Genomic DNA, 24,606 nt, shown 5'->3' on the forward strand with positions numbered 1-24,606 from the left:
TATTTTTGTAATGCATTAAGAACTTTTATGTTCAGAAAGGTAATTTCACTTTCACTTGTGAGTAGTTTCATGAGAGTTCATTGCTGTTCATGCTATTGAGCCACAGATCATTTATTTTTGTAATGGAATAAGAACTTGATGTTCAGGAAGGTAATATCACTTTTCATTTGGAATTCATTGTTGTTCATGCTACTGAGCCTAAGAGCAATTGTTTTCTAATGGAATAAGAACTAGATTATTTTAGTTTTGTTAAGTAATCTTTCTAATGTGATTATCTGTCAAAACGTATGTTTGGCATGTTACCAAGCATTTCCATATGAGGGCCATTTTGCCCCATACGTGAGGTCCGTTTTGCCCCGACCGTAGTACAAAATGGTCCACTTGTGGCTATTTTATTTTTTTAATTCATGAGTAAAGGATCCAAAGTAGTTCTTCCAAAGAGAGTTTATTTTGTTTAATGATGAATAAATATTGCAAAAACACCAGCTATCTCTGAATATACTACAAAATTAATGCAAAATCTGGAGTGAAACCTTAAGGGTGCCGTTTTGCCCCACCTTCCCCTGTGTCGGTAAATGTGATAAGTGAGATAACCTGCACCCCTTGTACGTCGGTAAATGTGATTGGTGAGATAACCTGCACCCCCTGTACGTCGGTAAATGTGATAAATGTGATAACCTATACCCCTTGTATGTCGGTAAATGTAATAAATGTAATAACCTATACCCCTTGTATGTCGGTAAATGTAATAAATGTGATAACCTATACCCCTTGTATGTCGGTAAATGTGATAAATGTGATAACCCTTGAATGTCATCCTGGAATTTGGCCATTCTCTCATAAAAACTAGCATGCTGTATTGCCGCCATCTTGCCTGGACAAACTAATATCAACACTCTGTGATAGTAAACATTGGGTTCTGCGCATGCGCAGATCAGGATCGGATAGACTAAAATACATTGATGAGATGTATCGCCACCCCGGGCTGCCCACAACATTTCCTCCCGTCACTCCAGAAACACAGGCCGAGGACCGCGAACTTGTTTTCTACTGGAATGCCTCAGATTTGCTACACTTTTTTCTGCTGCCTGTAGCGCCGGTAGGGTTTTTTGAGGGGCGTTGTAGACGGCCCCAGCCTGCTAGTGGCGCAAGCTAATTTTATTTATGGTGGCTGGCGTGATGTATGACTTGCTTGGCCCATGCTGCCTCCCGGTGCTCCTCTTGACCGAAGTTGCTGAAGTTAAGGTTGATTGAAGATCCGGACAGCATGCCAAGTGCCTTCCCACCCCTCAACTTAGCCACAGCCTCTTTGACCTCAACCAGAGAGGATGAACTTTCGTCAATGGGTGGGTCAGCATCCACCACTTGTAACCCAGCAACTGGAAGCTGCCGACGTGGGGAGTCCACCATGTACAGCTGCTCAAAGTTCTCAGCCCAACGTGCCCTCTGCCCATTCATGTAAGACACGAGGCAGCCGTCAGCTGTTCGGATAGTGCTCACCTAATAAGAGTGAGACTTGGAGCGGAGCATCTTCACGGCTCGATAAGCAGGTCGGGGGTCATTCGCATTTAAATGGCCCTCGACTTCCTCAGCGAGACTCCTGACATACCTCTCCTTGTCTCTCCTCAGGAGAGCTCTAGTCCTACGCGACAGAGCCCTGTATTGGTCCCGCTTCCCAGCAAGTCTGGCAGCGCGACTCTCCTCAATATTATCCAACGTCTCCACCGAGGCAAAGGCACTCCTAGATCTCGGGCGCTCTCCAGTGCACTCCTCGGCATCTTGCAGAGTCTTACGTTTGAAGGTATTCCACAGTTCTACAGGGTCTTCCAGGGTGCTGAGCACATCGAACCGATTTGAGACCGTCACTGCATACTCCTGAGCACATGCCAGGTCCTTCAGCCTTTCGAGATGGAACACAGTAGTGTTCCATCTCGAGATTCTTTTTGACCTAACATGAAGCTTGATTGTTGCAACAACAAGCCTATGGTCAGTTGCAAAGAACGCAGCACTCCGGTAAACCCTGCAGTTCTGAAGGATCCTCCAACGAGTATTTACGAGAATGTGGTCGATCTCCTTAGCTACACCTCCGGCATCGCTATATCAAGTCCAGCGGTGGCTGAGTCGTCAGAGTAACGGCTCCGTGTTCAGGAGGACGCGAGTTCAATGGCCGCCCGGTGCCACCAGGCTGGGATTTTTCAGCCGCCGCCGAGTGGCTTAAAACTACCCACATGCTGTCCAGAAGACCACCTATCAACCCGGACTCTAGATTCTAGGATCAAAGATGAGCTCTGGGAGGGCAGCATGAGCCAATGCAAGATGGCGCCACTATAAACACTCGCCTGCGCCAGAACGGGCTGGGCTGACCATCAGGACCCACCGGAAAGAAGCCTTGGACCGACCATCAGGATCCACCGGGAAGAAGCCTACCGGCGCAATAGGCCGCAATGTAAAAAAAAAAAAAAGCTCTGGTCTCTGGTACCAGGAACCCGCAATTATCAACTTTCTGGATTTAGCAAAATTCAGGAGGAGAGAGCTGTTGATGTTCCTGGTACATTTGCGGAAATGAGTTCCTGTACCCACTATGGTAAGCCTTCCCTCCAACCGGCAACGTCGCAGTAGTGCTACTCAAGTGTTGTTGTGAATAAACGATGTTCGTCGTGTTCGGCTGTGAGTGGCGGAGAGGTTCACTGCTATTCAGGAAGTGTAAGGAGCCTTTATCCATAATTAAGAGGTGAAAATAAATGTAGCATGTGTATGTAACACATGTTAAACCAAGATATCACTACAAAATAATAACACCAGAGAAGACGAGGCGTATTATCTAGAGTCGAGACTTTGATGTTCCGCTCCTTCATCAGCATTCACGTGTGAACGTGTGCACTCTCTCTCTCTCTCTCTCTCTCTCTCTCTCTCTATGGACATCCGATATAATTTTCTCACTTTCTAAGAAATCCGGCCACCTGTTTTTAACCAGTCTCTCACATACCTTCGCAACCACACTAGTGAGTGATACCGGTCTGTAATTTAATGGGTCCGCTCTCTTGCCTCCCTTAAACATCGGTACCGTACTATGTTTGCTCTCTTCCAATCTTGTGGTACCTTTTCTTCACTCAGAGAGGCACTCATTATGGAGTGCAGGTTCTCTGCAAGTTGATCACTACATTCTTTCAAGATCCACCCTGATACTCCATCCGGCCCCGTCGCCTTTCTTACATCCAATTTGTTCAAACTTTCTTTGACCTCCTGCACCGTTAACTGAATCTCTTGCATAACCCTTCCTTTTTCTTGGCCCGGGGGTTGTACAAATTCTTCTTTTGTAAAATTCTATGGAAGCTGTTATTCATCACCTCTGCCATCTTTGCTGGGTCCTCATATGTGGTTTCATCCATTTTCAGTTTATCGATTTTTTCTCTGTTCTTTAATTTGCCGTTCACACGTCTATAAAATAGTTTGGGTAGGTCTTTTCACTTGTCGATTATATCTTTTTCATATTTCCTTTTTTCTTATCTTCTAATCTTTGTATATTCATTCCTTGCTTGTCTGAAATCGTTCCACGAGTTAATTCTTCTTCGTCTCCTCCAACCCATCCAAGCTTCCTCTTTTCTCTTTCTAATTATCTCGGATCTCTTGTTAAACCACTCCTTTTTACCAACATCCTTTTTGGTTACCTTGGGGACATATCTATTTTCGGCTTCCTTGTATAGCTTTAAAAACTCCTCCCACTTATCCTGTGTACTCTTGGCTTTGTACAGCCCACTCCAATTTGCATTTTCAAAAAAGGTTCTCATGCTAACAAAGTCACAGTAGTTGCTTCTCCCAATTTTGTGATTTTCTTTTCGGTCAATCGTTTTCTTTTCTGATACTTCAAATTCCACAACCTCATGGTCACTCTTCGCTATTGGACAATCTACGTTAAGATTTTCTATTATTTCCGGCGCCTTACTAAATATATACCAGGTCTAGTCTTGATGCCTCGCCTTCTTTCCCGAATCTGGTATGTTCCTTGATCCACTGAGTCAGCACATGTTCCACTGCCAGTTGCAGGAGTCTTCCTCCCCACGACTCGTCTGCTCCCTGCGTCTCCCAATCCTCCCATTCCACCTCCATGCAGTTGAAATCACCCATTATAAGTATTCTCTCACACGCCCTCAATATTTCATCCTTGCAACTCACCGTCTCTTGTATCATTTGTTTATATTCTCGCAACCCCATACGCTTGTTCATGGGGGCACATACCCTACTACATAATGCCTCCTTCTTCCTTCAGCACCCACAATTTTCACTCTCAACACCTCTATCAAGCCTTCACCCTCAATTACCACCTCCACCCTAATGCCTTTTTTAACCATTAACATCACACCTCCTCCCTGTTTTATCTTTCTGTCTCTCCTCCATATGTTGTTTGCACCTTCTCCAATCCCCACCACCTCAATTGAGTCACAACTTAGTTTCCGTCAGCCTCACAATATCAGGTTCTTTGTCTCTCAAATAGTCGTTAATGATATCTACGATGAAACTATTCCATTAATATTCGTATATGTCACTTTCCACCCTTCCTTCTTTTCTGTTAGTTTTATTCCCTTCTTCCTCTCGACCCTATGAACTATTTTCTCACTTTCATATCCATTACTCTCCAAAAAAAACTCCCTCTTCTCTTCTTGCGATCTCTTCTCATGTAAATCACGAACCTCACCTCTAAAGGCGGCTTTACACTTGGCAATTCGCGGCTGGCAATACAGGCGGCAGCATTTTTGGTATGGGTCTGGGTCTGGGAGCTCTTCTCGCGGCAAGTTCTCTGCAGCTGAGCGTGTCCGTCTTGTATTGCCGACTGGCGTCCGGGTAAACAACATGTCGGCGCCAATAAAACAAGAAATGACAGATGCAGATAACAAGATTTGGAGCCGGGAGGCCGAGGTGGCATTGCTGAGGAAAGTGAGACAGCATCGACACTTGTGGGACCAACAAGATAAGCTCTACAAGAAGCAGAGGCTGCGCAAAACAACTTTTGAGAGAGTGGCAGCAACATTGGGAAATGTTTATCTCTTAGCGATATATCGAAGGAGGTATAAGGAACGGTTATTTCGTGTATTATATAATCACACTATGTAATGCCTGGGGTTGGGATGGCATGTTCCTCCCTTCTCCTTTGTTGTTAAATGCAACAGTAAACAATCAATCAATCAATCAATACTACTTATGATAAAACCGTTTACTTAAAGTATTTCTACAATATTAGGCTGATGGACCAAACTCATTGTGGTTTTAAGATATGGTAGTAGCCTTTGGGGTGTCTGGGGTGAATTCATGCCTTGCATTTACTAGCAGTTTACGTCTTGATGCTCCTGGCGGCTACTCCCACGTGTGAAGGTACTTTCTCCTGAGAGCACCCAGCCGGTCTAGCCGCTAGATCGTCGCGGGTGTATTGCCGGCCAGGAATTGCCACGTGTAAAGTGTGTGTGTGTGTGTGTGTGTGTGTGTGTGTGTGTGTGTGTGTAATACACCACGACCTGATCACGCGTTTGTCTCGTAATCGCCAGCAGCAGGTACCCTCCCGACATGCGCAAGTGTTCTTTATCGTCGATCTATGGGTACTGTTAGGACCTCACACACCACACACCCCATCCCCTTTGCTCAAGGGGGGATAGTAACCACTCCTAGTCAACGGAAAGAATCCGGCCTGAGCGGGCTCAAACTGCCGCCCTGTCAGACCGTGAAGCCTGGGTGTGTGTGTGTGTCTGTGTGTGTGTGTGTGTGTGTAGTTCATTCATAACACCCTGATCACGAGTCTCTCTCTCACACATACACACACACACAGAGAGAGAGAGAGAGAGAGAGAGAGAGAGAGAGAGAGAGAGAGAGAGAGAGAGAGAGAGAGAGAGAGAGAGAGAGAGAGAGAGAGAGTGAGTGAGCAACTTCAGCTGGCCGTGCAATAAGCCGGAGAGCCTTACTGCACCCACACCTCACTATCACCTGTCATCCTCGTCCATGTAGCTATCCAGTCTACTCAAACCAAGCTACCGTCGCTGCACTAACTATGTGATTGCTTAGTCTATTCCATTCCAGAGAGAGAGAGAGAGAGAGAGAGAGAGAGAGAGGCGGGCCACACTTGCCATGGAGGTGGGCGGAGCTTGAGAGCCAGCCGGCAAATCAGCGAGGAGTGCGGCGCGGGGCTAGAAAACCGTACCTACCTTCGTAAATATATAAAGGATGTATAAAGGAATTGTACTGTACTGTAGTCATGCCCTGCCTGTGATTCTTCTGTCTCTTCCCTGCTGCAGGATAATGTCTGAGGGCGGCAGTCGGGGCGACATGGCAATGAGGGTGATCGCGAAAGTCCACAGGCCGGGGGTCACGCCGGAGGAGATGGCGGCCGGCTACGACGAGTGGTCCGAGAACTACGAGGAGATGGTGAGAGAGAGAGAGAGAGAGAGAGAGAGAGAGAGAGAGAGAGAGAGAGAGAGAGAGAGAGAGAGAGAGATGCCTTCGGTACCAAGTGCCTACGCAGAATCATGGGGTATCGCTGGAATGATTTTGCGTTAAACAGGCGACTCCTCATTGAGGTCTGGGAGGAAGTGATGTGGCCCCAGGGTACCCACCTGTAATCACCCGCTTCCCGTCCCCTTAGATGATCTGGAAAGGCGGGTACCGTGGCCCCGCCATCACGCTGGAGGAGGCGCTGCGTTGGGTACCCCCGGAGCGGCGAGCTAAGGCCAGGGTGCTGGACGTGGCCGCTGGGACGGGCTGCGTGGGCCGCGAACTCCACCGGGAAGGCTTCAGGTGGGTGCCGCAGACAGGGGGTTGTCCGGTCACCATACTTAAATATCCTCCAGTCCACTCCCTCATGCCTGCTAGTGCCTCAGCCTCAACACGAGTCCAACGCCAAGAGATGAAGATGATGTGTTGGAAATTACAGCAGCTTGTGTAAAGGCAGGGCCGCTGGGTGGGAACTGGGAGCGGGCAGGAGCGGCATTACTATAGTCCATCAACTCTAACTTAAAATTGAGCCCTGTGACTTGGCCCGGGGAAACCCCCATTGTTTACAGATCTAGCGATGACCTGCGCATGACGTTTTGTCTCACTGTTAGTCTGTACGTTATCTATTTATGGAATTTACATACATTCATAATACGACTGCGTGGTGTTATGAATGGCTTGGGATTAGAGGGATTGATTGATTGATTGATATAGAGTTTCTTTCATGGCGCCGCAACATCTTGGTCATATGGCACCGGAGTAATAAAATGGAAGGCAAATAATTAAAATAATCTAAGGGTGATAAAAGTTATTAGGAAGATAGTTTTGAAATGGTCCATTCAGATATAGCACTAGTTTAAAATATAATAAAATGTTTATTAAAAATGCATTAGTGAAATACAAAGAACTTTCTATAAAGAGACCCTAAAAGAGAGGGAGGATGCCCATCTCCTGCAGATACCCCATGACGTCATGTCCAGGGGTGAACGCCTTTTCACCCAGCATTAGGGAAAGGGAAAAATTCCCATGTACATTAGGGTGGAGCGTTTTTTCAACTTTTTGAGAGTTGATGTTTGGATAGGTGGCAAAAAACGGGGACATACATAAGAATTACCCATGCAAAATTTTTAAACTCTGGTTCAAAATCTTCAGGTTACCCCAAGCGATTGAATTTTGAAAAAAATTGATAAAAAAGGGGTTCAGTAATTTTTTTTTAATGTACAATAAATATCCATTGCTGTGATTTTGGATGACTTTTATTTTAAAGAAAAATGGTTTTTATGCAACTTTTGTTCAATAAAAATTTATGTACGAGGTCATCTTCAGGTTACCCTCTTCAAGTAAAATTTTAGAAAAATAGAAAAAAAAGGAAAAAAATAGCTTTTTTATTTACCTCTTTGGCGATTTATTTTCTACTATTTAGCTTTTGGATAGCCTTAAAATGAAAGAATACAGTATTTTCTAGCTTTTATATTCAATAATTTTTCTCTGAAAAGCCATTTTCAGTTCGCCCCGGTGAGTTGAAATACAGTGAAAATATATTATAATTTTGGCTATATTCAGATCATAACTGTATGGCTCTCAGTTTATTTTTTTTTATATAACCACTTGTTATATAAAAGAAAATAATCCAGAACTCACCACGAGGAAGTGGCCATACGTCGAGCTCTGCCCTACCCTTCCCAACCGCCCTTCCATTGAAGTGTAAGACTATTATAGTTACATATTACATATTACTTTTGTAGTTTGAAGTCTTTTTTTGTTTCAAAGGCAGGAAGCCTTTTCCTCCCTTCCATTTTGGCACGAATGAAGCCATCTCTTTCTTCTCCTATCACTGAAGAGGATGCCTCAGTCACAAGCTTTATCGCCCTCTCCACTGCTTGCGTGTGGCAGGGGAATGAGGGGATGCAGGAGGGTTTTTCCTTGTTTGTGATGATGAGGCGTTGCAGCTCCTCGTCTGGGATCTTCTTTGTAGCAGGAGGTTCTGTTACAGGGGTATTCTGCCAATCAACCATTTCGTAGTAATGAGATGCATTTAGGTTGAGAGATGGAAATGAGAACCGCCTAAGTTCTTCAGAGAATGCAGATCTGGCTTTCAGGATTCTTCTGAGGCCAAGTTCACGTATGGTTGGTGAGTCATCATGAATCATGGCCAAGATAACATTTTCAGGGTGACCAAAGTAGCAGTTATTCTTGATCACGCTATCAATAATTTGTCTGTACTTTGGCTCCATGTACCTGGACAGAATTACAAGTTTATGAAAATGGATGGATCCATAAAAAATGGAGGGTTTGCATTTTATTGAGAACCAAACTGGAATGTAAACTCTTATTATGTAGTTAACTATGGTCATAAGCTCACTTGATGGTTCATTTTCTGACACATAAAGCCGTAGGATACGATTGGCAGTGGTTAACCAGCGTGCATGGTGTATTTTTCCTGGATTGAGACGTGCAACATCATCTGGGCAGTGACCTGAAGTTACAGCCGTGTAGATTTTCAGCAGATACTTTTGATCTGTGCTCAAATCGGAAGTTGTTACAACCAGTTCTTCACCTTGAATTTGCTCAAATTCAACAATTGGTAACTTCTCACAATCATTAAGTTTACTTCCAATCGGACCTTTAAAGGAAGCAGGACCAGTGGTTTTACCATCTATATAATTTGAGGTGCCTCAGTGGTAATTCATTGCAATGTAGCAGACATACGATCCATTGAAGAGGTTTCTTCATGTTCTCCTCAAGAAGTCTTACTACTCCCCCTTTGAATCCGGTATTGACGGCTGTGCCGTCGCAGCCCACTGCAACAACTGCACTCATATCAGTTCCGTTATCTTTGAAAAAACTGAGAATGGTTGATGCAATATCTCTTGCAGATCCTGATGGTGGCGTTATATGACCAAGAAAATTAGAGTTTGGTTCTTCAATTAGTGAAATATGCTCTTCTTTGATATAATGTGATGTAAGTTTTACCGGAATCACACTCCTTAGCTTTGGTAAGGTCCTTCCTTCCATCAAAGAAAACACTCTGAAGCTTTTCTGTACAGTCGCTCCTTCAGATAACTGTGATCCTTTTCTAATTTTGTGTCTGTCGATAACATAATGATCTTTGTTGGTTTCATCCATGACTCCGGCTTCTTCTAAAGCTGATAAAACCAAAACGGCAGCAGCTCTGTCAGATACACCCATTTTATCACACATGAGGGCAACATTTTCGACTGGCAAACGTGATGGTTGATTATTATGATTAATTATTCTTCTGATAGTGCTTTTGCTGGGCTCATAGTCTGATGCTGCAGAGGATGTAGTACTCTCACTTTCTGAATGAGAACAGGATTCGGTTATAATTTCAGAGCATACTTGTCCACTTGTTGACGGTTCTGATGCAAATGATTCTTCCTTCAACGAGCGAGTTAATCTTTTATTTAATTTTGCTGTAACTGGACGATCCACACTTCCCATTATCATCTTTCTGCTCGTTCTCTGATCTGTCAAAAACTCACGCTCTATTGCTGGAACTTTCTTGTCCATCACACAATGACAGTTGTTAAAATCTCTGCATTTGCAGGAACATATATCTATTATGATGTTTGCTCCAGACTTAAAATGATCAAGTTTGTTTTTAGTGCATTGATTCTTTCTGAAGGATTTTAATATTTTACCATAACTATCATAGAAACTTTTGAATACAGCTTCAATTCGCCTTCGATATACTGTTGTAATTGAAGCTTTGTCCCAAGCATTTACAATATGATCCACAACTTTAGAACTTATATCTTTGAAGGAGGGGTCCTTGCCATTCAACTCCATTTTACTTTCATGTCTTAGAAGCAAGTAATGTTTAATAGCATCACAAAAGGTTGGCAGGTTTCTTCCATTATGCTCCATTGGAATGCCAAATATAGGACACTCGGGTACTGCACTTCTAGTGCAAACAGCAGTGGCTTTGCTCATGACGTTATACTGTATGCATTTGCAATGCATGCAAGTATATGAAACAAGTGCAGCGCAGCAGAACTGTGACAGAACAGACGCACTCTATGACAGCCGTAGCTCTACTAATGGTGTATCCTCACTGCAGGCAGTGCAGGGTTGCCAGATGGGTCAACATTGTGCAATGTGTATGGCGTGTTTAAATTGGTCGCTGACTAGCCGATCTCGTTAGGGGTCGGCTAGTCAGCGACAGAATTTTATCTATGGCAGTTTATTTCAACTCACCGGGGCGCACTATTCCGAAGTCCAATACAGTACATGCATGCACCAGTGTTGACAACACAATAGGTTAGGTTAGGTTAGGTTAGGTTAGGTTAGGTTAGGTTAGGTTAGGTTTTAGGTTAGGTTAGGTTAGGTTAGGTTAGGTTTGGTGAGGTTAGGTTAGGTTAGGTTAGGTTAGGTTAGGTTAGGTTAAGAAGAAGAAGGTTGGGGTTAGGTTAGGTTAGGATAGGGCTGCATGCATGTACTGTATTGGACTTCGGAAAAACGCCACCGGGGCGACCTGAAAATGGCTTTTCAGGGGAAAAATTATTGAATATAAAAGCTAGAAAATACTGTATTCTTTCATTTTAAGGCTATCCAAAAGCTAAATAGTAGAAAATAAATCGCCAAAGAGGTAAATAAAAAAGCTATTTTTTTTCCTTTTTTCTATTTTTTCCAAAAATTCACTTGAAGAGGGTAACCTGAAGATGACCTCATACAGAAATTTTTATTGAACAAAAGTTGCATAAAAAACATTTTTCTTTAAAAATAAAAGCCATCCAAAATCACAGCAATGGATATTTATTGTGCATTAAAAAATTTACTGAACCCCTTTTTTATCACTTTTTTTCAAAATTCAATCGCTTGGGGTAACCTGAAGATATTGAACCAGAGTTTTAAAATTTTTCATGGGTAATTCTTATGTATGTCCCCGTTTTTTGCCACCTATCCAAACATCAACTCTCAAAAAGTTGAAAAAACGCTCCACCCTAATGTACATCACGACACCGGGAGAGGTACTGCTCTCGCAGATCCCGCAGACTGGGGCACTCGACCTGGGATTAGAGGGAAAGACAACGACTCAGTAAACCTTCCATATCACTTGGCAACGTGGCTCATGCAACTTTGCCGCCTGACGGACCTTGGCAACAGGCGCCAGGGCGCACCATTCAACGTTACGCCACAATGGACAAATGAAGTAGATCTCACTCTTGCGCCCTGCGCAGCCATGCAGAGAGAGAGAGAGAGAGAGAGAGAGAGAGAGAGAGAGAGAGAGAGAGAGAGAGAGATAGCCACCCTCTCTGAGGAGGGTAATGGAGTGATGTGGCACCAGCGCGGTCTCGTAGGTAATCCTTGTGTCGCGCCCAAGGGCTCAAGTTAAAATCGATAGGCTATACTATGTTAGGAATTAGGCCAGTTAACCGGGGGACTAGACAAATTAACTATTTCCCTTATGGAACTAGTCTCGGGCCGAGAGTTCAAGCCAACTATGAGTATCGTCCGAGCTCAAATAAGCCTTCGATGGTACTTGAATACTTCGGTCATCGGCTCCCAAACCGAGACAGAATTAACTTATTCACTGCCTGAAGACTAACCACATTTACAATGAAAGGAATAACACTAGTTAAGTTTTTCATTTCATGAAATAATAACTTATTGTTCTTGCTGAATTAAAATTAAAGAGCAAGGATAATTTAACCTATGGAAACAGAGAGGAAAGCCACGCCACCTGGCGAGAGAAATAAAAAAATATCGCTTCAGACCCACGTGGTTGGTTTTCTCTCACTCCACCACCGGCCTTCACAAAGTAAAGACCAAGGCACTGCAGCCCACCCATTAACTCGGACGCAGTGTGCCTTCTATTAACTGACTGAGGGATACTACACCCGGCAACGAGACTTCAGAGACAACAATATCTTTTGAAACCCGCTTCTCAGCTAAGTGCCCCCAGCAGTTATTTGAGACAGATAGATTTTACTACACGGATCCGGTAGGATTATTATTTGTTCGGCTGTCTGGAGTTGCTTGTTGGATACCTTCACCACCTAATAGCTGGTAAGCACTTGTTTGTTTGGGATTGTCTGACGGGTGTTATTCACTTTGCGAGTGACCTAACTGTTGGGTAGGGTAAATTTACTGATTCCCAACAACTACTACTACTGCTATAACTTCTACTACTACTACTACTACTACAACTACTACAGCCACTCCCACAGGCACATAGACGCTGTGGACCCGTCGGAGGGCATGATGAAGCAGCGGGAGACTGGCATCTATACCAACGACTTCCTGGAGTTTTTCGGCAGCGGACACTCCACCGTGCCCAAAGGTATTAGTAGTTTTTTTTTTTTACGTCAAAGGACACGGTTCAAGGGCAACAAGAAGAGTACAAAAAAAAGCCTGCTACTCGCCGCTCCCATAAAAGATAAAAGTAAAGAGTAGCCAAAATAGAGGTCAATTTCGAGAGGAGAGGTGTCTTGATACACTTCTTGAAATATGTCAAGTCATAGACAGGGGGAAATACAGACGAAGGAATGTTGTTCCAGAGTTTACCTCTTGCATAAGGGGTTTGGATAGTATAGGGATGAGCATGAGTAGAAAGTCGTGTGCAGCGGGACCGCGGGAGGGAGGGAGGCATGCAGTTAGCAAGTTCAGAAGAGCAGTCATCATGAAGATATCGATAAAAGATAGAAAAAGAGGCAACATAGCGGCGGAATTTAATTAAGAGGTAGAAGGTTGTCAGTAAGAGGAGGAGAACTGATGAGACGAAGAGCCTTAGACTCCACTCTGTCCAGGAGAGTTGTGTGAGTGGAATTATTGTTATTGTTGTTGTTTCATATGTAAAGATTAATATACGTATTTTTCTTTTACATCTCTCTCTCTCTCTCTCTCTCTCTCTCTCGCTCTCTCTCAGACACATACGACCTGTTGGTCACCTCATGGTATGGGAGAAGGTCACATCTCACACAGTGGCCTCGACGACATTGTGCAAGTGTCGCAAAGAACGGTGAGGAGTAAGGAGCCTGCGTGCGTGCGTGCGTGCGTGCGTGCGTGCGTGCGTGAGTGTGAGTGTGAAAGTGTTTTTACAAAAAAGGAGACAGCTCAATGGCACACAAAAAAACAATAATATAAAAAAAAAGCCCGCTACTCGCTGCTCCTGAGAAAAAGAAAATCAAAAGAGGTGGCCGAAAGAGAGGTCAATTTCGGGAGGAGAGGTGTCCTGATACCCTCCTCTTGAATGAGTTCAAGTCGTAGGCAGGAGGAAATACAGATGAAGGAAGATTGTTCCAGAGTTTACCAGCGTGAGGGATGAAAGAGTGAAGATGCTGGTTAAATCTTGCACAAGGGGTTTGGACAGTATAGGGATGAGCATAAGTAGAAAGTCGTGTGCAGCAGGGCCGCGGAGGCATTCAGTTAGCAAGTTCAGAAGAGCAGTCAGCGTGAAAACAGCGATAGAAGATAAAAAGAGAGGCAACATCGCGACGGAATTTAAGAGGTAGAAAACTATCAGTTGGAAGAGGAGAGCTGATGAGACGAAGAGCCTTAGACTTCACGCTGTCCAGAAAAGCTGTGTGAGTGGAGCACCCTCCCCCCCACACGTGAAATGCATACTCCATACGAGGGCGGACAAGGCCCCTGTATATGGAGGACACGATACAGAACGCCCAACCTCGAGGAAGCTGATTTAGCGAGAGTGGAAATATGAAGTTTCCAGTTGAGATTTTGAGTTAAGAATAGACCGAGGATATTTAGTGTTGAAGAAGGTGACAGCTGAGTGTTGTTGAAGAATAGCGGATAGGTGTTTGGAAGATTGTGTCGAGTTGATAGGGGGGGAAATTGAGTTTTTGAGGCATTGAAGGACACAAGGTTTCTTCTACCCCAATCGGAAATGATTGCAAGGTGTGAGGTTAAGGTTCTGCAGCTCCAGTCTGGAGTCGTGTACTTCCTATTGGGATGGGCTTCTATTGAAAGAAGTTGAATAATGCAGAGTGGAGTCGTCGGCGTATGAGTGGACAGGACAGTTTGTTATTGAAAGAAGATCATTGATGAATAACAAGAAGAGAGTGGCTGATAGGACAGAGCCCTGTGGAACACAACTGTTGATAGGTTTAGGGGAAGAACAGTGACCGTCTACCACCGCAGAGATACAACGGCCGGAAAGGAAACTGGAGATAAAGGAACAGAGAGAGGGATGTAATCTGAAAGAGGGCAGTTTAGAAAGCAAAGACTTGTGCCAGACTCTATCGAAGGCTTTCGATATGTCTAGCGCAACTGAGAAAGTTTCACCGAAATGGCTAAAAGAGGATGACCAAGAGTCAGTTAAGAGAGCAAGAAGATCGCCAGTAGAACGTCCATTGCGGAACCCATACTGGCGATCAGATAGAAGGTTGGAAGTGGAAAGGTGCTTTTGAATCTTCCGGTTAAGGATTGATTCAAAACCTTTACATATACATGAAAGTAAAGCTATAGGGCGGTAGTTTGTGTGATTGGAACGGTCACCCTTCTTAGGCACAGGCTGTACAAAGGCATACTTCCAGCAGGAAGGATAGGTAGATATTGATAGGCAGAGACGAAAGAGTTTGACCAGGCAGGGTGTCAGCACGGAAGCATAGTTTTTAAGGACAATAGGAGACTCCATCAGGTCCATAAGCCTTCTGAGAGTTGAGGCCTGAGAGGGCATAGAAAACCTCATTTGGAAGAATCTTAATAACGGGCATAAAGAAGTCAGAGGGGGGGGGTGAGTAGGAGGAATATGCCCAGAATTCCTATTAGCTCTCTCCGCCAACCCATTAGCAGCTGGGTGGTAAACTGTGATGAAGGATTGCGTGATGTTAAACTGAGCGCATATTTCGCTCAATACTGAGTTCCTAAACTCGGTGCCATTGTCACTCTAAAGAATTAGAGGAGACGAATGTGGACACAACACGTGAGTCACGAGGGCATGGGCCACGCGTGTGGCTGTCTTGTCCTTGAGAGGCGCTAGAACTAGAAACCTAGAGAACTGGTCGACGCATACCAATAAGTAGCGCGAACCATGTTGGCTCTGGGGGAGCTGTAATAAGTCTATATTAACAACATCCCATGGCGCCTCTGGTACTGGGTATTGCAACATAGGTGCTGGCCCTTTGACGGACCCCTTGTGCTTAGCACAAACGACGCAATGTGCGACATGTTTTTCTACATCAACCCGTAATGTGGGCCAGTAGAATTTTCGTCTGGTGACAGATAGCGTCTTGTCTCTTCCTGGGTGACCCGCAATGGGTGTGTTATGGACCAGCTTAAGCGTCACGGGGACGTATATGTCTGGGATGACTAGTTGGTCTATAGGTACCGGTTTGGTTGGCCATGACCTACAAAGGAGGTTGTCCTCTGATAGGAAGAATTGTGAAAAGGGAACTGGCAATTCAGGAAGGTTTGATTCGTCTCCCGACTCGAGGGCGTAAATTAACCTCTTCCACACAGGGTGGTCTCGCTGAGCAGTGTGTAGCTCAGGTGAAGTGAAGTTGTGGATGACCTCTGGGGTGGTAATCGCGCCTATCGGAATATTCCGAGTTTAAGGCATCTGCGACCACATTTGTTTTCCCGGTGATGTATTTTATCTCCGGATTGTATGCTTGGATTGTTAAGAACCATCTTGCCAGACGACCGTGTAGGTTTATTCCCTTGAAAAGATCAGTTATCGTCGCGTGGTCCGTATACACCACAATTTTGTACCCCATCACTATGTCACGAAAATGCTTCAGAGCCCACACAATGGCAAGAGCCTCTAGGTGGGTAACAGAATAGTTCTTTCCGGAGCTGTAAGTACTGACTGGCGAACGCTATCACATGCTTTTTGCCGGACTTATCTGTTTGCATCAGAGCGGCTCCTAGTCCACTAGCCGAAGCGTCGGTACAAAGCTGAAAGGGGTCCTTGAAATCCGGAAAGACAAGGACCGGAGCCTGTGTAAGCGCTTTCTTTAAATCCTCAAAACTCGTTTGTTGAGCTGGGAGGCACTGAAATATTACGTCTTTCTTTAAAAGATGGGTTAGGGGACTCGCGCGTGCTGCGAAGTCCATTATGAAAGGCCGGTAATAACCTGCGACGCCCAAGAAAGACCGTACCTTGTCCGCAGACGTTGGCTGAGGGAACTCGGCAATAGCCTTTATTTTGTCGTCCACTGTGTGGATGCCGAATTCGTCTACGACATGCCCCAAGAACTTGATCCGAGGCTTTAAGAATTCACATTTGGTGAGTTTGAGCTTTAATCCGACCTCTTGAAGTCTGTGTAGGACTGCTTTTAGTGTTGCCATGTGTGCATGCACGTCTTTACTTGCTATAATGATGTCGTCTAAATACACATAAATAGTTGCCCAGCAAGTCACCAAAAATACTGTTCATTGTCCTTTGAAGGTCAAGGAGCTTTGAGCCCGAACGGAATCATCGTCCACTCATAGTGTCCATGAGGCGTGCTGAAAGTCGTTATTTCACGGGACTCCGGGGCCATAGGCAGTTGCCAGTAGCCACTGACCAGATCTAGACTCGTAAAGACTTTATTTCCTCTACCGAGACACATCAGAAGATCTCTAAGAACGGGAAACGGAAAATGATCATCCACGGTCGCGTTGTTCACACGCCGGAAATCAATCACAGGACGATAAGAACCGTCTTTCTTTGGAACCAGAAACAAGGGTGAATTCCACGGGGAGTTCGATTCTTTGATGACACCTTGTTCTAACATATCAGATATGTTGCTGCACTACTTCCTCTGACTGTGGGGAGCTTGTATGCATTGATATATACAGGATTGGTATTGATTTTAACCAATGTGATTGTGTTCAGCACACTGCGTAACTCCAAGCGGCTCGTCTGGTAGAGCAAGCGCCCCCTATAATGTTCCAGCAGCCGGACTAAGGTTGGCTTAATTTCGGAATTGTGTGCAACTTTTAGGAATGCACCTAAATTAGTTGTGTCTTGTTCGGGAGAAGCCTGAGACGCCGAGGTTATGCCTGAAACTTGGGCTGAAGGGTATGCAGCTGGTTCCGGGGCTACATTTTTCCCATACAGACACAGGCATAATCTAACCCGTGTTTTAAGGATACAGGGATCCTGACGTGTTTATTACCAATGCCTCTGCAATACCTCCTCTTTGACTATCGCGAGAGTTACCCACCGTCACCCGGTGTATGTGGTGCTCCGTCGATACACACATCACTGCCCGTTGGAGGGCGTTAGGTAACCGGATTTTAACAAGTTTTGCAGCACGATCCGGAACTACTTGAGGACCTTCTACGACTGCCGTTACTGCCCGCCACCAAGTCTGTAATGTTTTCGTGGTTTGACCGTAAGAGGTGACACTTGGGCGGTGGGAGACCCTGAGTCTGTGGTGGGTTGGTCATTTTCCCCTCTGAGGGCGGGATTACAGGTGACATAGGCGATGGATTTACCATCCCTGTATGCGTCGTCCTTGATACACGATCGCGTTGCTTTCAGGTTTATGGTTATGTGCAGGTCTTTCATGGCGTTTAATCCTAAGATCCCATCCACAGGTAAGGCAAACCTGCTAGATACATAAAAGAAATCTCGAAAGGAACATACCTTTTCATGTAAGCTGACTGTTAGTGGTACTCGCCTGGCGATTCCCAAAGTGGTGCCTGTCACGCCTACCACATTCAGGTCGTTCTCTTGAGCGGCCAATTTCCTCTCGCCTGTCGTGTCAGTGACCTGTAAGCGGAGTCTGAGATTACATCGACTGTTGTACCTGTGTCTACCGCTAAGGTGAGGAAATTATGCCCACCTTTGCAAGGGAGGCAATATGCTTGTCCGTCCCAAGGCGGCAGTGACTGAGTCAAGTTGCTCCCAATTAGTATCGTCCTTATGGGATACTTGGATGTACGCCTTGGGGCTGTCACAAAGTCATGCCTTTTATTCGAGAAGAGGAGGAGTGGTTTACTGTCCGCCGAGGACTTGTTCTTCTGTTCCTCCTGGCCTTTTGTATTGCATAACAACTGTCTGAATCATGAAAACAATTCCCGTGGACATGGCAAAAGGCAGCCTTCCGCTGATGGTTTGGCCTAGGTTCCTGTGTGATGAGTGATGGCCACCTGTAACCTCCTGATCTCCTATCAGATCCCTGTCTTGAGTGTGTTGAGTCCCTACGTTTCGAAGCAAGAATTCTCGGAATGTCCTGAACGTTTGCAAAAACTACAGGTGAGAGATGCCTTACTTTGTGCCTGCAATGCTGCTGCCGTTGCGAGGGGTTGATGGTGAGTGTGTTCTTGAACCTGACTTCTAACTCTGAGACGAAGTCAACCAACTTCCCGCCCGGTTTGAAGGTCAAGGGAAGGGCAGAACGGCGGTTCTTCTGAAATATGAAATAAGTAAAAAGCAACTCGAAGACTGTCTTCACTAGTGTTTTTGCATACTGCCCCTGAGAGCCATTGCGCGTCTTCTAGACTTTGACACAATTAACTGCCAGCTGATTTGCCTCAGTCATGGCGTCCCAAATCGGCTTTTGTTGAGGTTTCTTTTGGAGGGCTCAACCGTGTGTGATCTGTCTAACGAAGCTTGCTTTACTCCCGCCTCCGAAGATTTTTATGAAATTCCTTTAAAAATCTCATAGTTTACTCCAATGTCCACCGAAGCAAACGCTGAGGACTGCATCAAATTTAGTGCCCGAGAGCCTGGTAGTAACTCGGACCGAATGAATGCAATTTTATCATGATCTTCCGTAATGGAGGAATTTACGATGGCAGACTCACATAGATCTAGGAACTGTCGCCGAATAATCTGACTCGCTGCCGGAGAACTGTCGAAAACTGGCGTGAGTTGGAATGACCCGAATCGGTGGAGGGGGGGGGGGAGGTGGATTGGTAGGCATTGTGGCCGGTTGAGTGGGGGTTAAGTATCCCGAAGAACCCGGAGGTGAAGGGTCCCTGTTTGGAATTGAGGAATACTGAGTACCTGAACGTAAATTTACAACATTAAGATCATTGGTGCCTGAACCGTGTTCCACTTCCTCCTTACCTGAGGGACTCGTTAACTGTTTAAAGGTGTCACCGAGTTTAGCGAGAGTGTCTTTGTTCATATTATGGCTTAAATCAGTTACAATATATGAGCATATTTTAATTGCTGTAAATATTAACGTAACGCGTCTGAGTTAAAAGTTTGCGCTGCACCCTAAAAACAAGAAGGGATGGTAAGCAAGGTGGCCGTTAGACGTAATAGAAAGTTAAGGTTATAATGTCAGGTTATAATGTACTGTTATAATGTTATAGTTATATGAAATAATGACCCAATAACTCAGCCGTTATTTGGTGAGGCGAAATAGGTGAGCATGCCCTTAAAGTGCGGGTTTCTCCCGAACGGCGAAGAGAAAGCGGAGCAAGGGCACACTGAGGAAGTTTGAATTAGAGTAGGGAAATCACAGTTTTACCGCTAACAGACAACAAGAAGGATCAATACCGTATGCAAATGATCGTTACTCTCACAATTACGACTGATTAACAGTGTTAGATACACATAAATCAAAGAATCGTGCCTCTGATGCAGTTTTGCTGAGTTTGCACTTGTGAAAATATTTGGAACAGGTACAATACCGAGAATATTCAGCTGACGTAGAGCTGGTGACGAAGGATGTCGTCGCTCATGGGGTACCTGGAGCCTTTGGAGTTGCGTTGGAAGACCTTGGCCGCGGCAGGAGCGCGTGGAAGGTTGACTGATGGCATGGAGACTGACCCCCGTAATGGCTGCTGGAAACTGCTGACGATATAGTCGGGCAGGTGCGTGGCAGGGCGGGCGCCGGAACACTGCTGCCAGACGTAGGACGGCTGCGATGCTCTTGTTATTTTGAGAGTTGTGGGGGCAGCGGTTGTAGATATGGCAACCTGGGTGTGTAACCTCTTGAGAAGGCGCCTTGTAGTAACGGTGGTGGGTACTGCTTGCAGTCACCGGGAGATGTCCGCGTTTGCCCTGGTTGACTGTTTGCCGGAAGAGGTTTGGGCCGATGCTCCCGGCAGCGGCGGTGTTGCCGCTGTGTTGCTTGTGGGCTCTGCGGGGAGTGCCTCCTTCTGCGTACCACGGAGGGCTTGGAGTGAGCTGGGAGTGGCTGGTTGTTGGCCTGTAGAGAGCTTGTAGAAGTCGTAGGCCTGTAGTTGGCCTGTAGCAGGGATTTTGACTCCTTCCTTCTTTCTACGCCTGTCCCCGGATTTGTTGGGGAGTTCTTGTGGCTTGGAGCTCTTGTAGGACAACTAGGTAGCGAAGGGCTCGGGCGCGTTGGGACACCGTCTGCCACCGGTGAACGCTTGGTTGCGGGGACTTGCGGGCGTGAAGGGAAACTCTTGCTGTCTTAGAAGAAATATATTCTTAACCTAAGATACAGCGTAGCGTGGGTGAGAGAGACGAGACGCTAGGTGTGTGTCGTGCGAGCTCTCTCGAAGGAGTGACGAGTTACAGAGTGGAAAATAATGAAGTTACAATTGGTCACGTATGTCAAGGTGACCTCTAAGCTTGATGAAATGCTTTGTATACAAATTGAGATGGTAAACACTGACAGCTGACATTCCTACAAGGTGGCGTGATCTATCTGTCGTGTTCTTTTTTCCATTGATATACTGCAATTACTATAACAAGGTCGTCCCACCGAGCTGAAGCAAAATGCCAGAAGCATCGCCTCTTCGGTGGGTCCAGAGGATGTACAGGAGCGATAGGACAGGAAACATAAATAAGGTTATGGTCGGATGAACCCAACGGAGAGAACAGTTTGACAGAGTAAGCAAAAGGATTAGAGGTAAGGAAGAGGTCTAGAATGTTGGGCCTGTCTCCAAAACGGTCGGGAATACGTGTAGGGTGCTGAACCAACTGCTCTAGGTCGTTGAGGAGAGCAAAGTTGTAGGCTTGTTCACCAGGCTGGTCTGTGAAAGAGGATGAGAGCCAAAGCTGGTGGTGAACATTCAAATCACCCATGATGGAGATTTCAGCGAAGGGGGAGTGAGTAAAGATGTGCTCCACTTTAGAATTCAAATAGTCAAAGAATTTTACATAGTTAGTAGAGTTAGGTGAGAGATAAACAGCACAGATGTATTTAGTAATAGAATGACAATGAAGTCTTAGCCAGATGGTGGAAAATTCAGAAGAGTCTAGGTCGTAGGCACGAGAGCAAGTGATGTCGTTGCGCACGTAGGCGCAACATCCAGCTTAGGATTAAAATTTAGGATAGAGATAGTAGGAGGGAACAGAGTAGAAGTTTATGTCAGTAGCCTCAGTAACCTGTGTTTCGGTGAGGAAGAGAAAATAAGGTTTAGAGGAGGAGAGATGGTGTTCCACAGTATGAAAATTAGAACGAAGACCGCGAATGTTGCAGAAATTGATAAGGAGGAGGTTCAAGGAGTTATCAGGACACCTCTCAAGTCGGCAGCCAGAAGGGGAATTTATGGTCCTCTCAGGCGGGGACCTGAGGCATTGTTATTTTTCGCCATTTTGAATTTTGAATTTTGTGAAAAGGTGTGTGTGTTGTGTGAATGTAGTGTGGTGTAGAAAGAGAGAAGAACTCTCTTTAGAGACCATGCTGAACTGCTCTCTGGTGTTGATGAGACAAAAGGGAAACGGTTAGTGAGGACATGGTCTTTGAGGCTTCAGCACCTCCTCGCTTCCCATATATCCTCACCGAGAGTAGGTCACGCCCGTTCGGTATGGGTCTTCCTACCTACTCCTACTATAGGATCGCAAAACAGTTCATGGTAATCCCAGCAACTTTTACGAGAGGCTTTTCAAACAGGCGAACTTAGGCGCCGTTTAGGATGGGAAAGAGCCTACATAGAGACTTCAGATTTGCCTGGAGTAAACCTTGAGGCGGTCTCCCTAGGGTGGGCTAGACGACGCGCCCCCTAGCGTATGCCCCAATGCTTAACTGATTTCCTCCTCTCCGGCACTCCAGGAGGCTTCGTGATCATCGTGATGCGCCATGAGTTCCTACAGACCGTGCCTTCCTACAAGGACAAGCTGGAGCCTTACATGGACCAGCTGGAGGCGGACGGGAAGTGGAAGAAGGTAGGGAGCACCGTCGCCAGATTATCGTACTCAGAGCATAGTATTTACCGTTTTTTGACACCTAACTATTGCCAAGAAACATCAGGAATTAACTATTTTAACGATAGATATAAATGAATCTAGTTATTGAGCCCCAGGAGACATATTTGAAGTCGGAAGTTGGTAAATATATAAGAGGCTGAGTACAACTATCTGGCAACGTTGGTACAAGAAAACATTTACTTTAATCAAGGTTTCTGTCTGGCGGGGCTGTTCACTGTATGGGCGCCTGTCACGACATTCTGGTATAAGGAGATGGTCAGGAGCTGGCCAGGGGGAGAAGGTCACGTATTTGAAATGATGGTCATAATTCCTTCAGGTGGAGCGGCGCATCGTCCCAAACTATTTATGTGACAAGGAGGGTCTCGTCTTCGTCTTCCGCATCACTAAGCCTGAGTGAGGAGGAAGAGGAGGGAAGGGAAAGGAGAGAGATGAAGAGGAGGAGTTATAGTGGTGCTGTGCCAAGGCTGTCTCTGTGTAACAGCCTTGGCTTTCGTCGCGGCACCCGAGACTGAGGTGTGAATTATCGTGCTCTGGCAACCTGGCATCATGGCGTCTACGATGTTATATGATAGTCTACGCATAGGGCACATTTGTCAGTATTAATCATATTATTGAAATTGTCGTAAAAATGTGTTTTAGTTAAGACTGAGGCTGCAGAATCCTTAACCTCAGACCTTGCTATCATCTCCGATTGGGATTAAGGAACCTTTGAGTTTTGTGTCCTTCAATGCCTCAAAACCCAATTTATCCACCTTCAACTCGACACAATCTTCCAAACACCTATCCCTATTCTTCAACAACACTCAGCTGTCACCTTATAATTCTTCAGAACTAAATATCCTCGGTCTGTCCTTAACTCAAAATCTTAACTGAAACTTCTATCTCTTCTCTCACTAAATCAGCTTCCTCGAGGCTGGGCGTTCTGTATCGTCTCCTCCAGTTCTTCTGCCCACTGCTGCTATCCATATACAAGGGCCTTGTCCGCCCTCGTATGGAGTATGCATCGCACGTGTGGGTGCTCCACCCACACAGCTCTTCTCTATCTTTCGGCCACTCCTCTGTTGTAAAAAAAAATTAGGTCGCTGATTATGTAGCTGTATGTGTGTGTGCATGTGTAATGGCAAGTTGCCAGAACACGATAACGAAGACCTCAGACTCGTGTGCTGCGACTATAGTATACGTTTAGGAATGCTTGGTCTGGGTCTTGGGGTCTTGATGATGTACAGACATGTGTATATATAATAAACGGGTGCCTACTTCCCCTCAGAATCATGTTAATCTTTGTTTGTTTCTCAAGTTAATTTAAGTGATTACTCATCCTAATTTTAAATGCGTCTACTGTTCCTAATGTATAATGCGTCTGCTGTTCCTAATTTATAATGCGTCTGCTGTTCCTAATTTTAAAAGCGTCTGCTGTTCCTAATTTTAAAAGCGTCTGCTGTAGCCCTACGTGGCGCAATGCAGAGGAAGTTAACTTATTTAATCTGAAATTCAAGTGAAATGATCAGCAATTTAAGTTAAGTAACAGAGTAGTGAAGTATATGTGGCAGTGAGCATGTGGAAGGATGAGATGGAACGAGAGATCAAAGATTAACGAAAATAATAAAAAAAAAAAATCGCTCCCATCCCTCCCTTCTCCATACTTCCTTCCTCGAACAGTCGTCCGCCACTCTCTTCATATGTCCAAACCATCCAGAGGTCTTTTTTCCCATCGGAAGGGGTTTCTTTGCCTAAACCAGGTCATCCGTCCTGGAACAATCTTCCTTCCAAGTAGTAAATGCTGAATACTATCAACTCCTTCAAATATAAGTCGACCTTCACTTCGCTGCGTCCCAGGAGTAAACATGAATATTGAGGTGCTTTCCATCTGCTCCTCAAGCATCGAAGTCATTTTCATCTGCTCCTCAATGTCAGAGGTGCTTTCAATATCTCCCCAGGCCCCAAGTGGCTACTCCAAGCAGATTAAATCACCAAAGCCAACAGCAACCTCGTAATAGGCAATAGGCTTTATGTTTGTCTGCATTTCCATGTTTCACATGTTTATGAGGTTGGGTGGCGGAGTGGATTGGCTTGATGCCGGCCCCATG

General features: G+C 45.3%; 2 protein-coding genes across 6 annotated transcripts in view; one reads left to right on the forward strand and one right to left on the reverse strand.

Moving 5' to 3' along the window:
- The window catches only part of LOC127002534 (demethylmenaquinone methyltransferase-like), a 213,657-nt gene that overhangs the window by 83,768 nt on the left and 105,283 nt on the right, over positions 1–24,606 (reverse strand). The gene's annotated exons all lie outside the window — the stretch shown is intronic.
- The window catches only part of LOC127002535 (uncharacterized), a 67,745-nt gene continuing 49,307 nt past the window's right edge, over positions 6,169–24,606 (forward strand). The window contains exons 1-2 of the mRNA XM_050868607.1: positions 6,169–6,408; positions 6,626–6,777. Coding sequence (XP_050724564.1) covers positions 6,208–6,408; positions 6,626–6,777 — 353 coding nt within the window. The 5' untranslated portion in view covers positions 6,169–6,207. The remainder of the gene's footprint in view (positions 6,409–6,625; positions 6,778–24,606) is intronic.

Source organism: Eriocheir sinensis, chromosome 23 (assembly GCF_024679095.1).
Source record: "Eriocheir sinensis breed Jianghai 21 chromosome 23, ASM2467909v1, whole genome shotgun sequence".
Classification (NCBI taxonomy): domain Eukaryota; kingdom Metazoa; phylum Arthropoda; class Malacostraca; order Decapoda; family Varunidae; genus Eriocheir; species Eriocheir sinensis.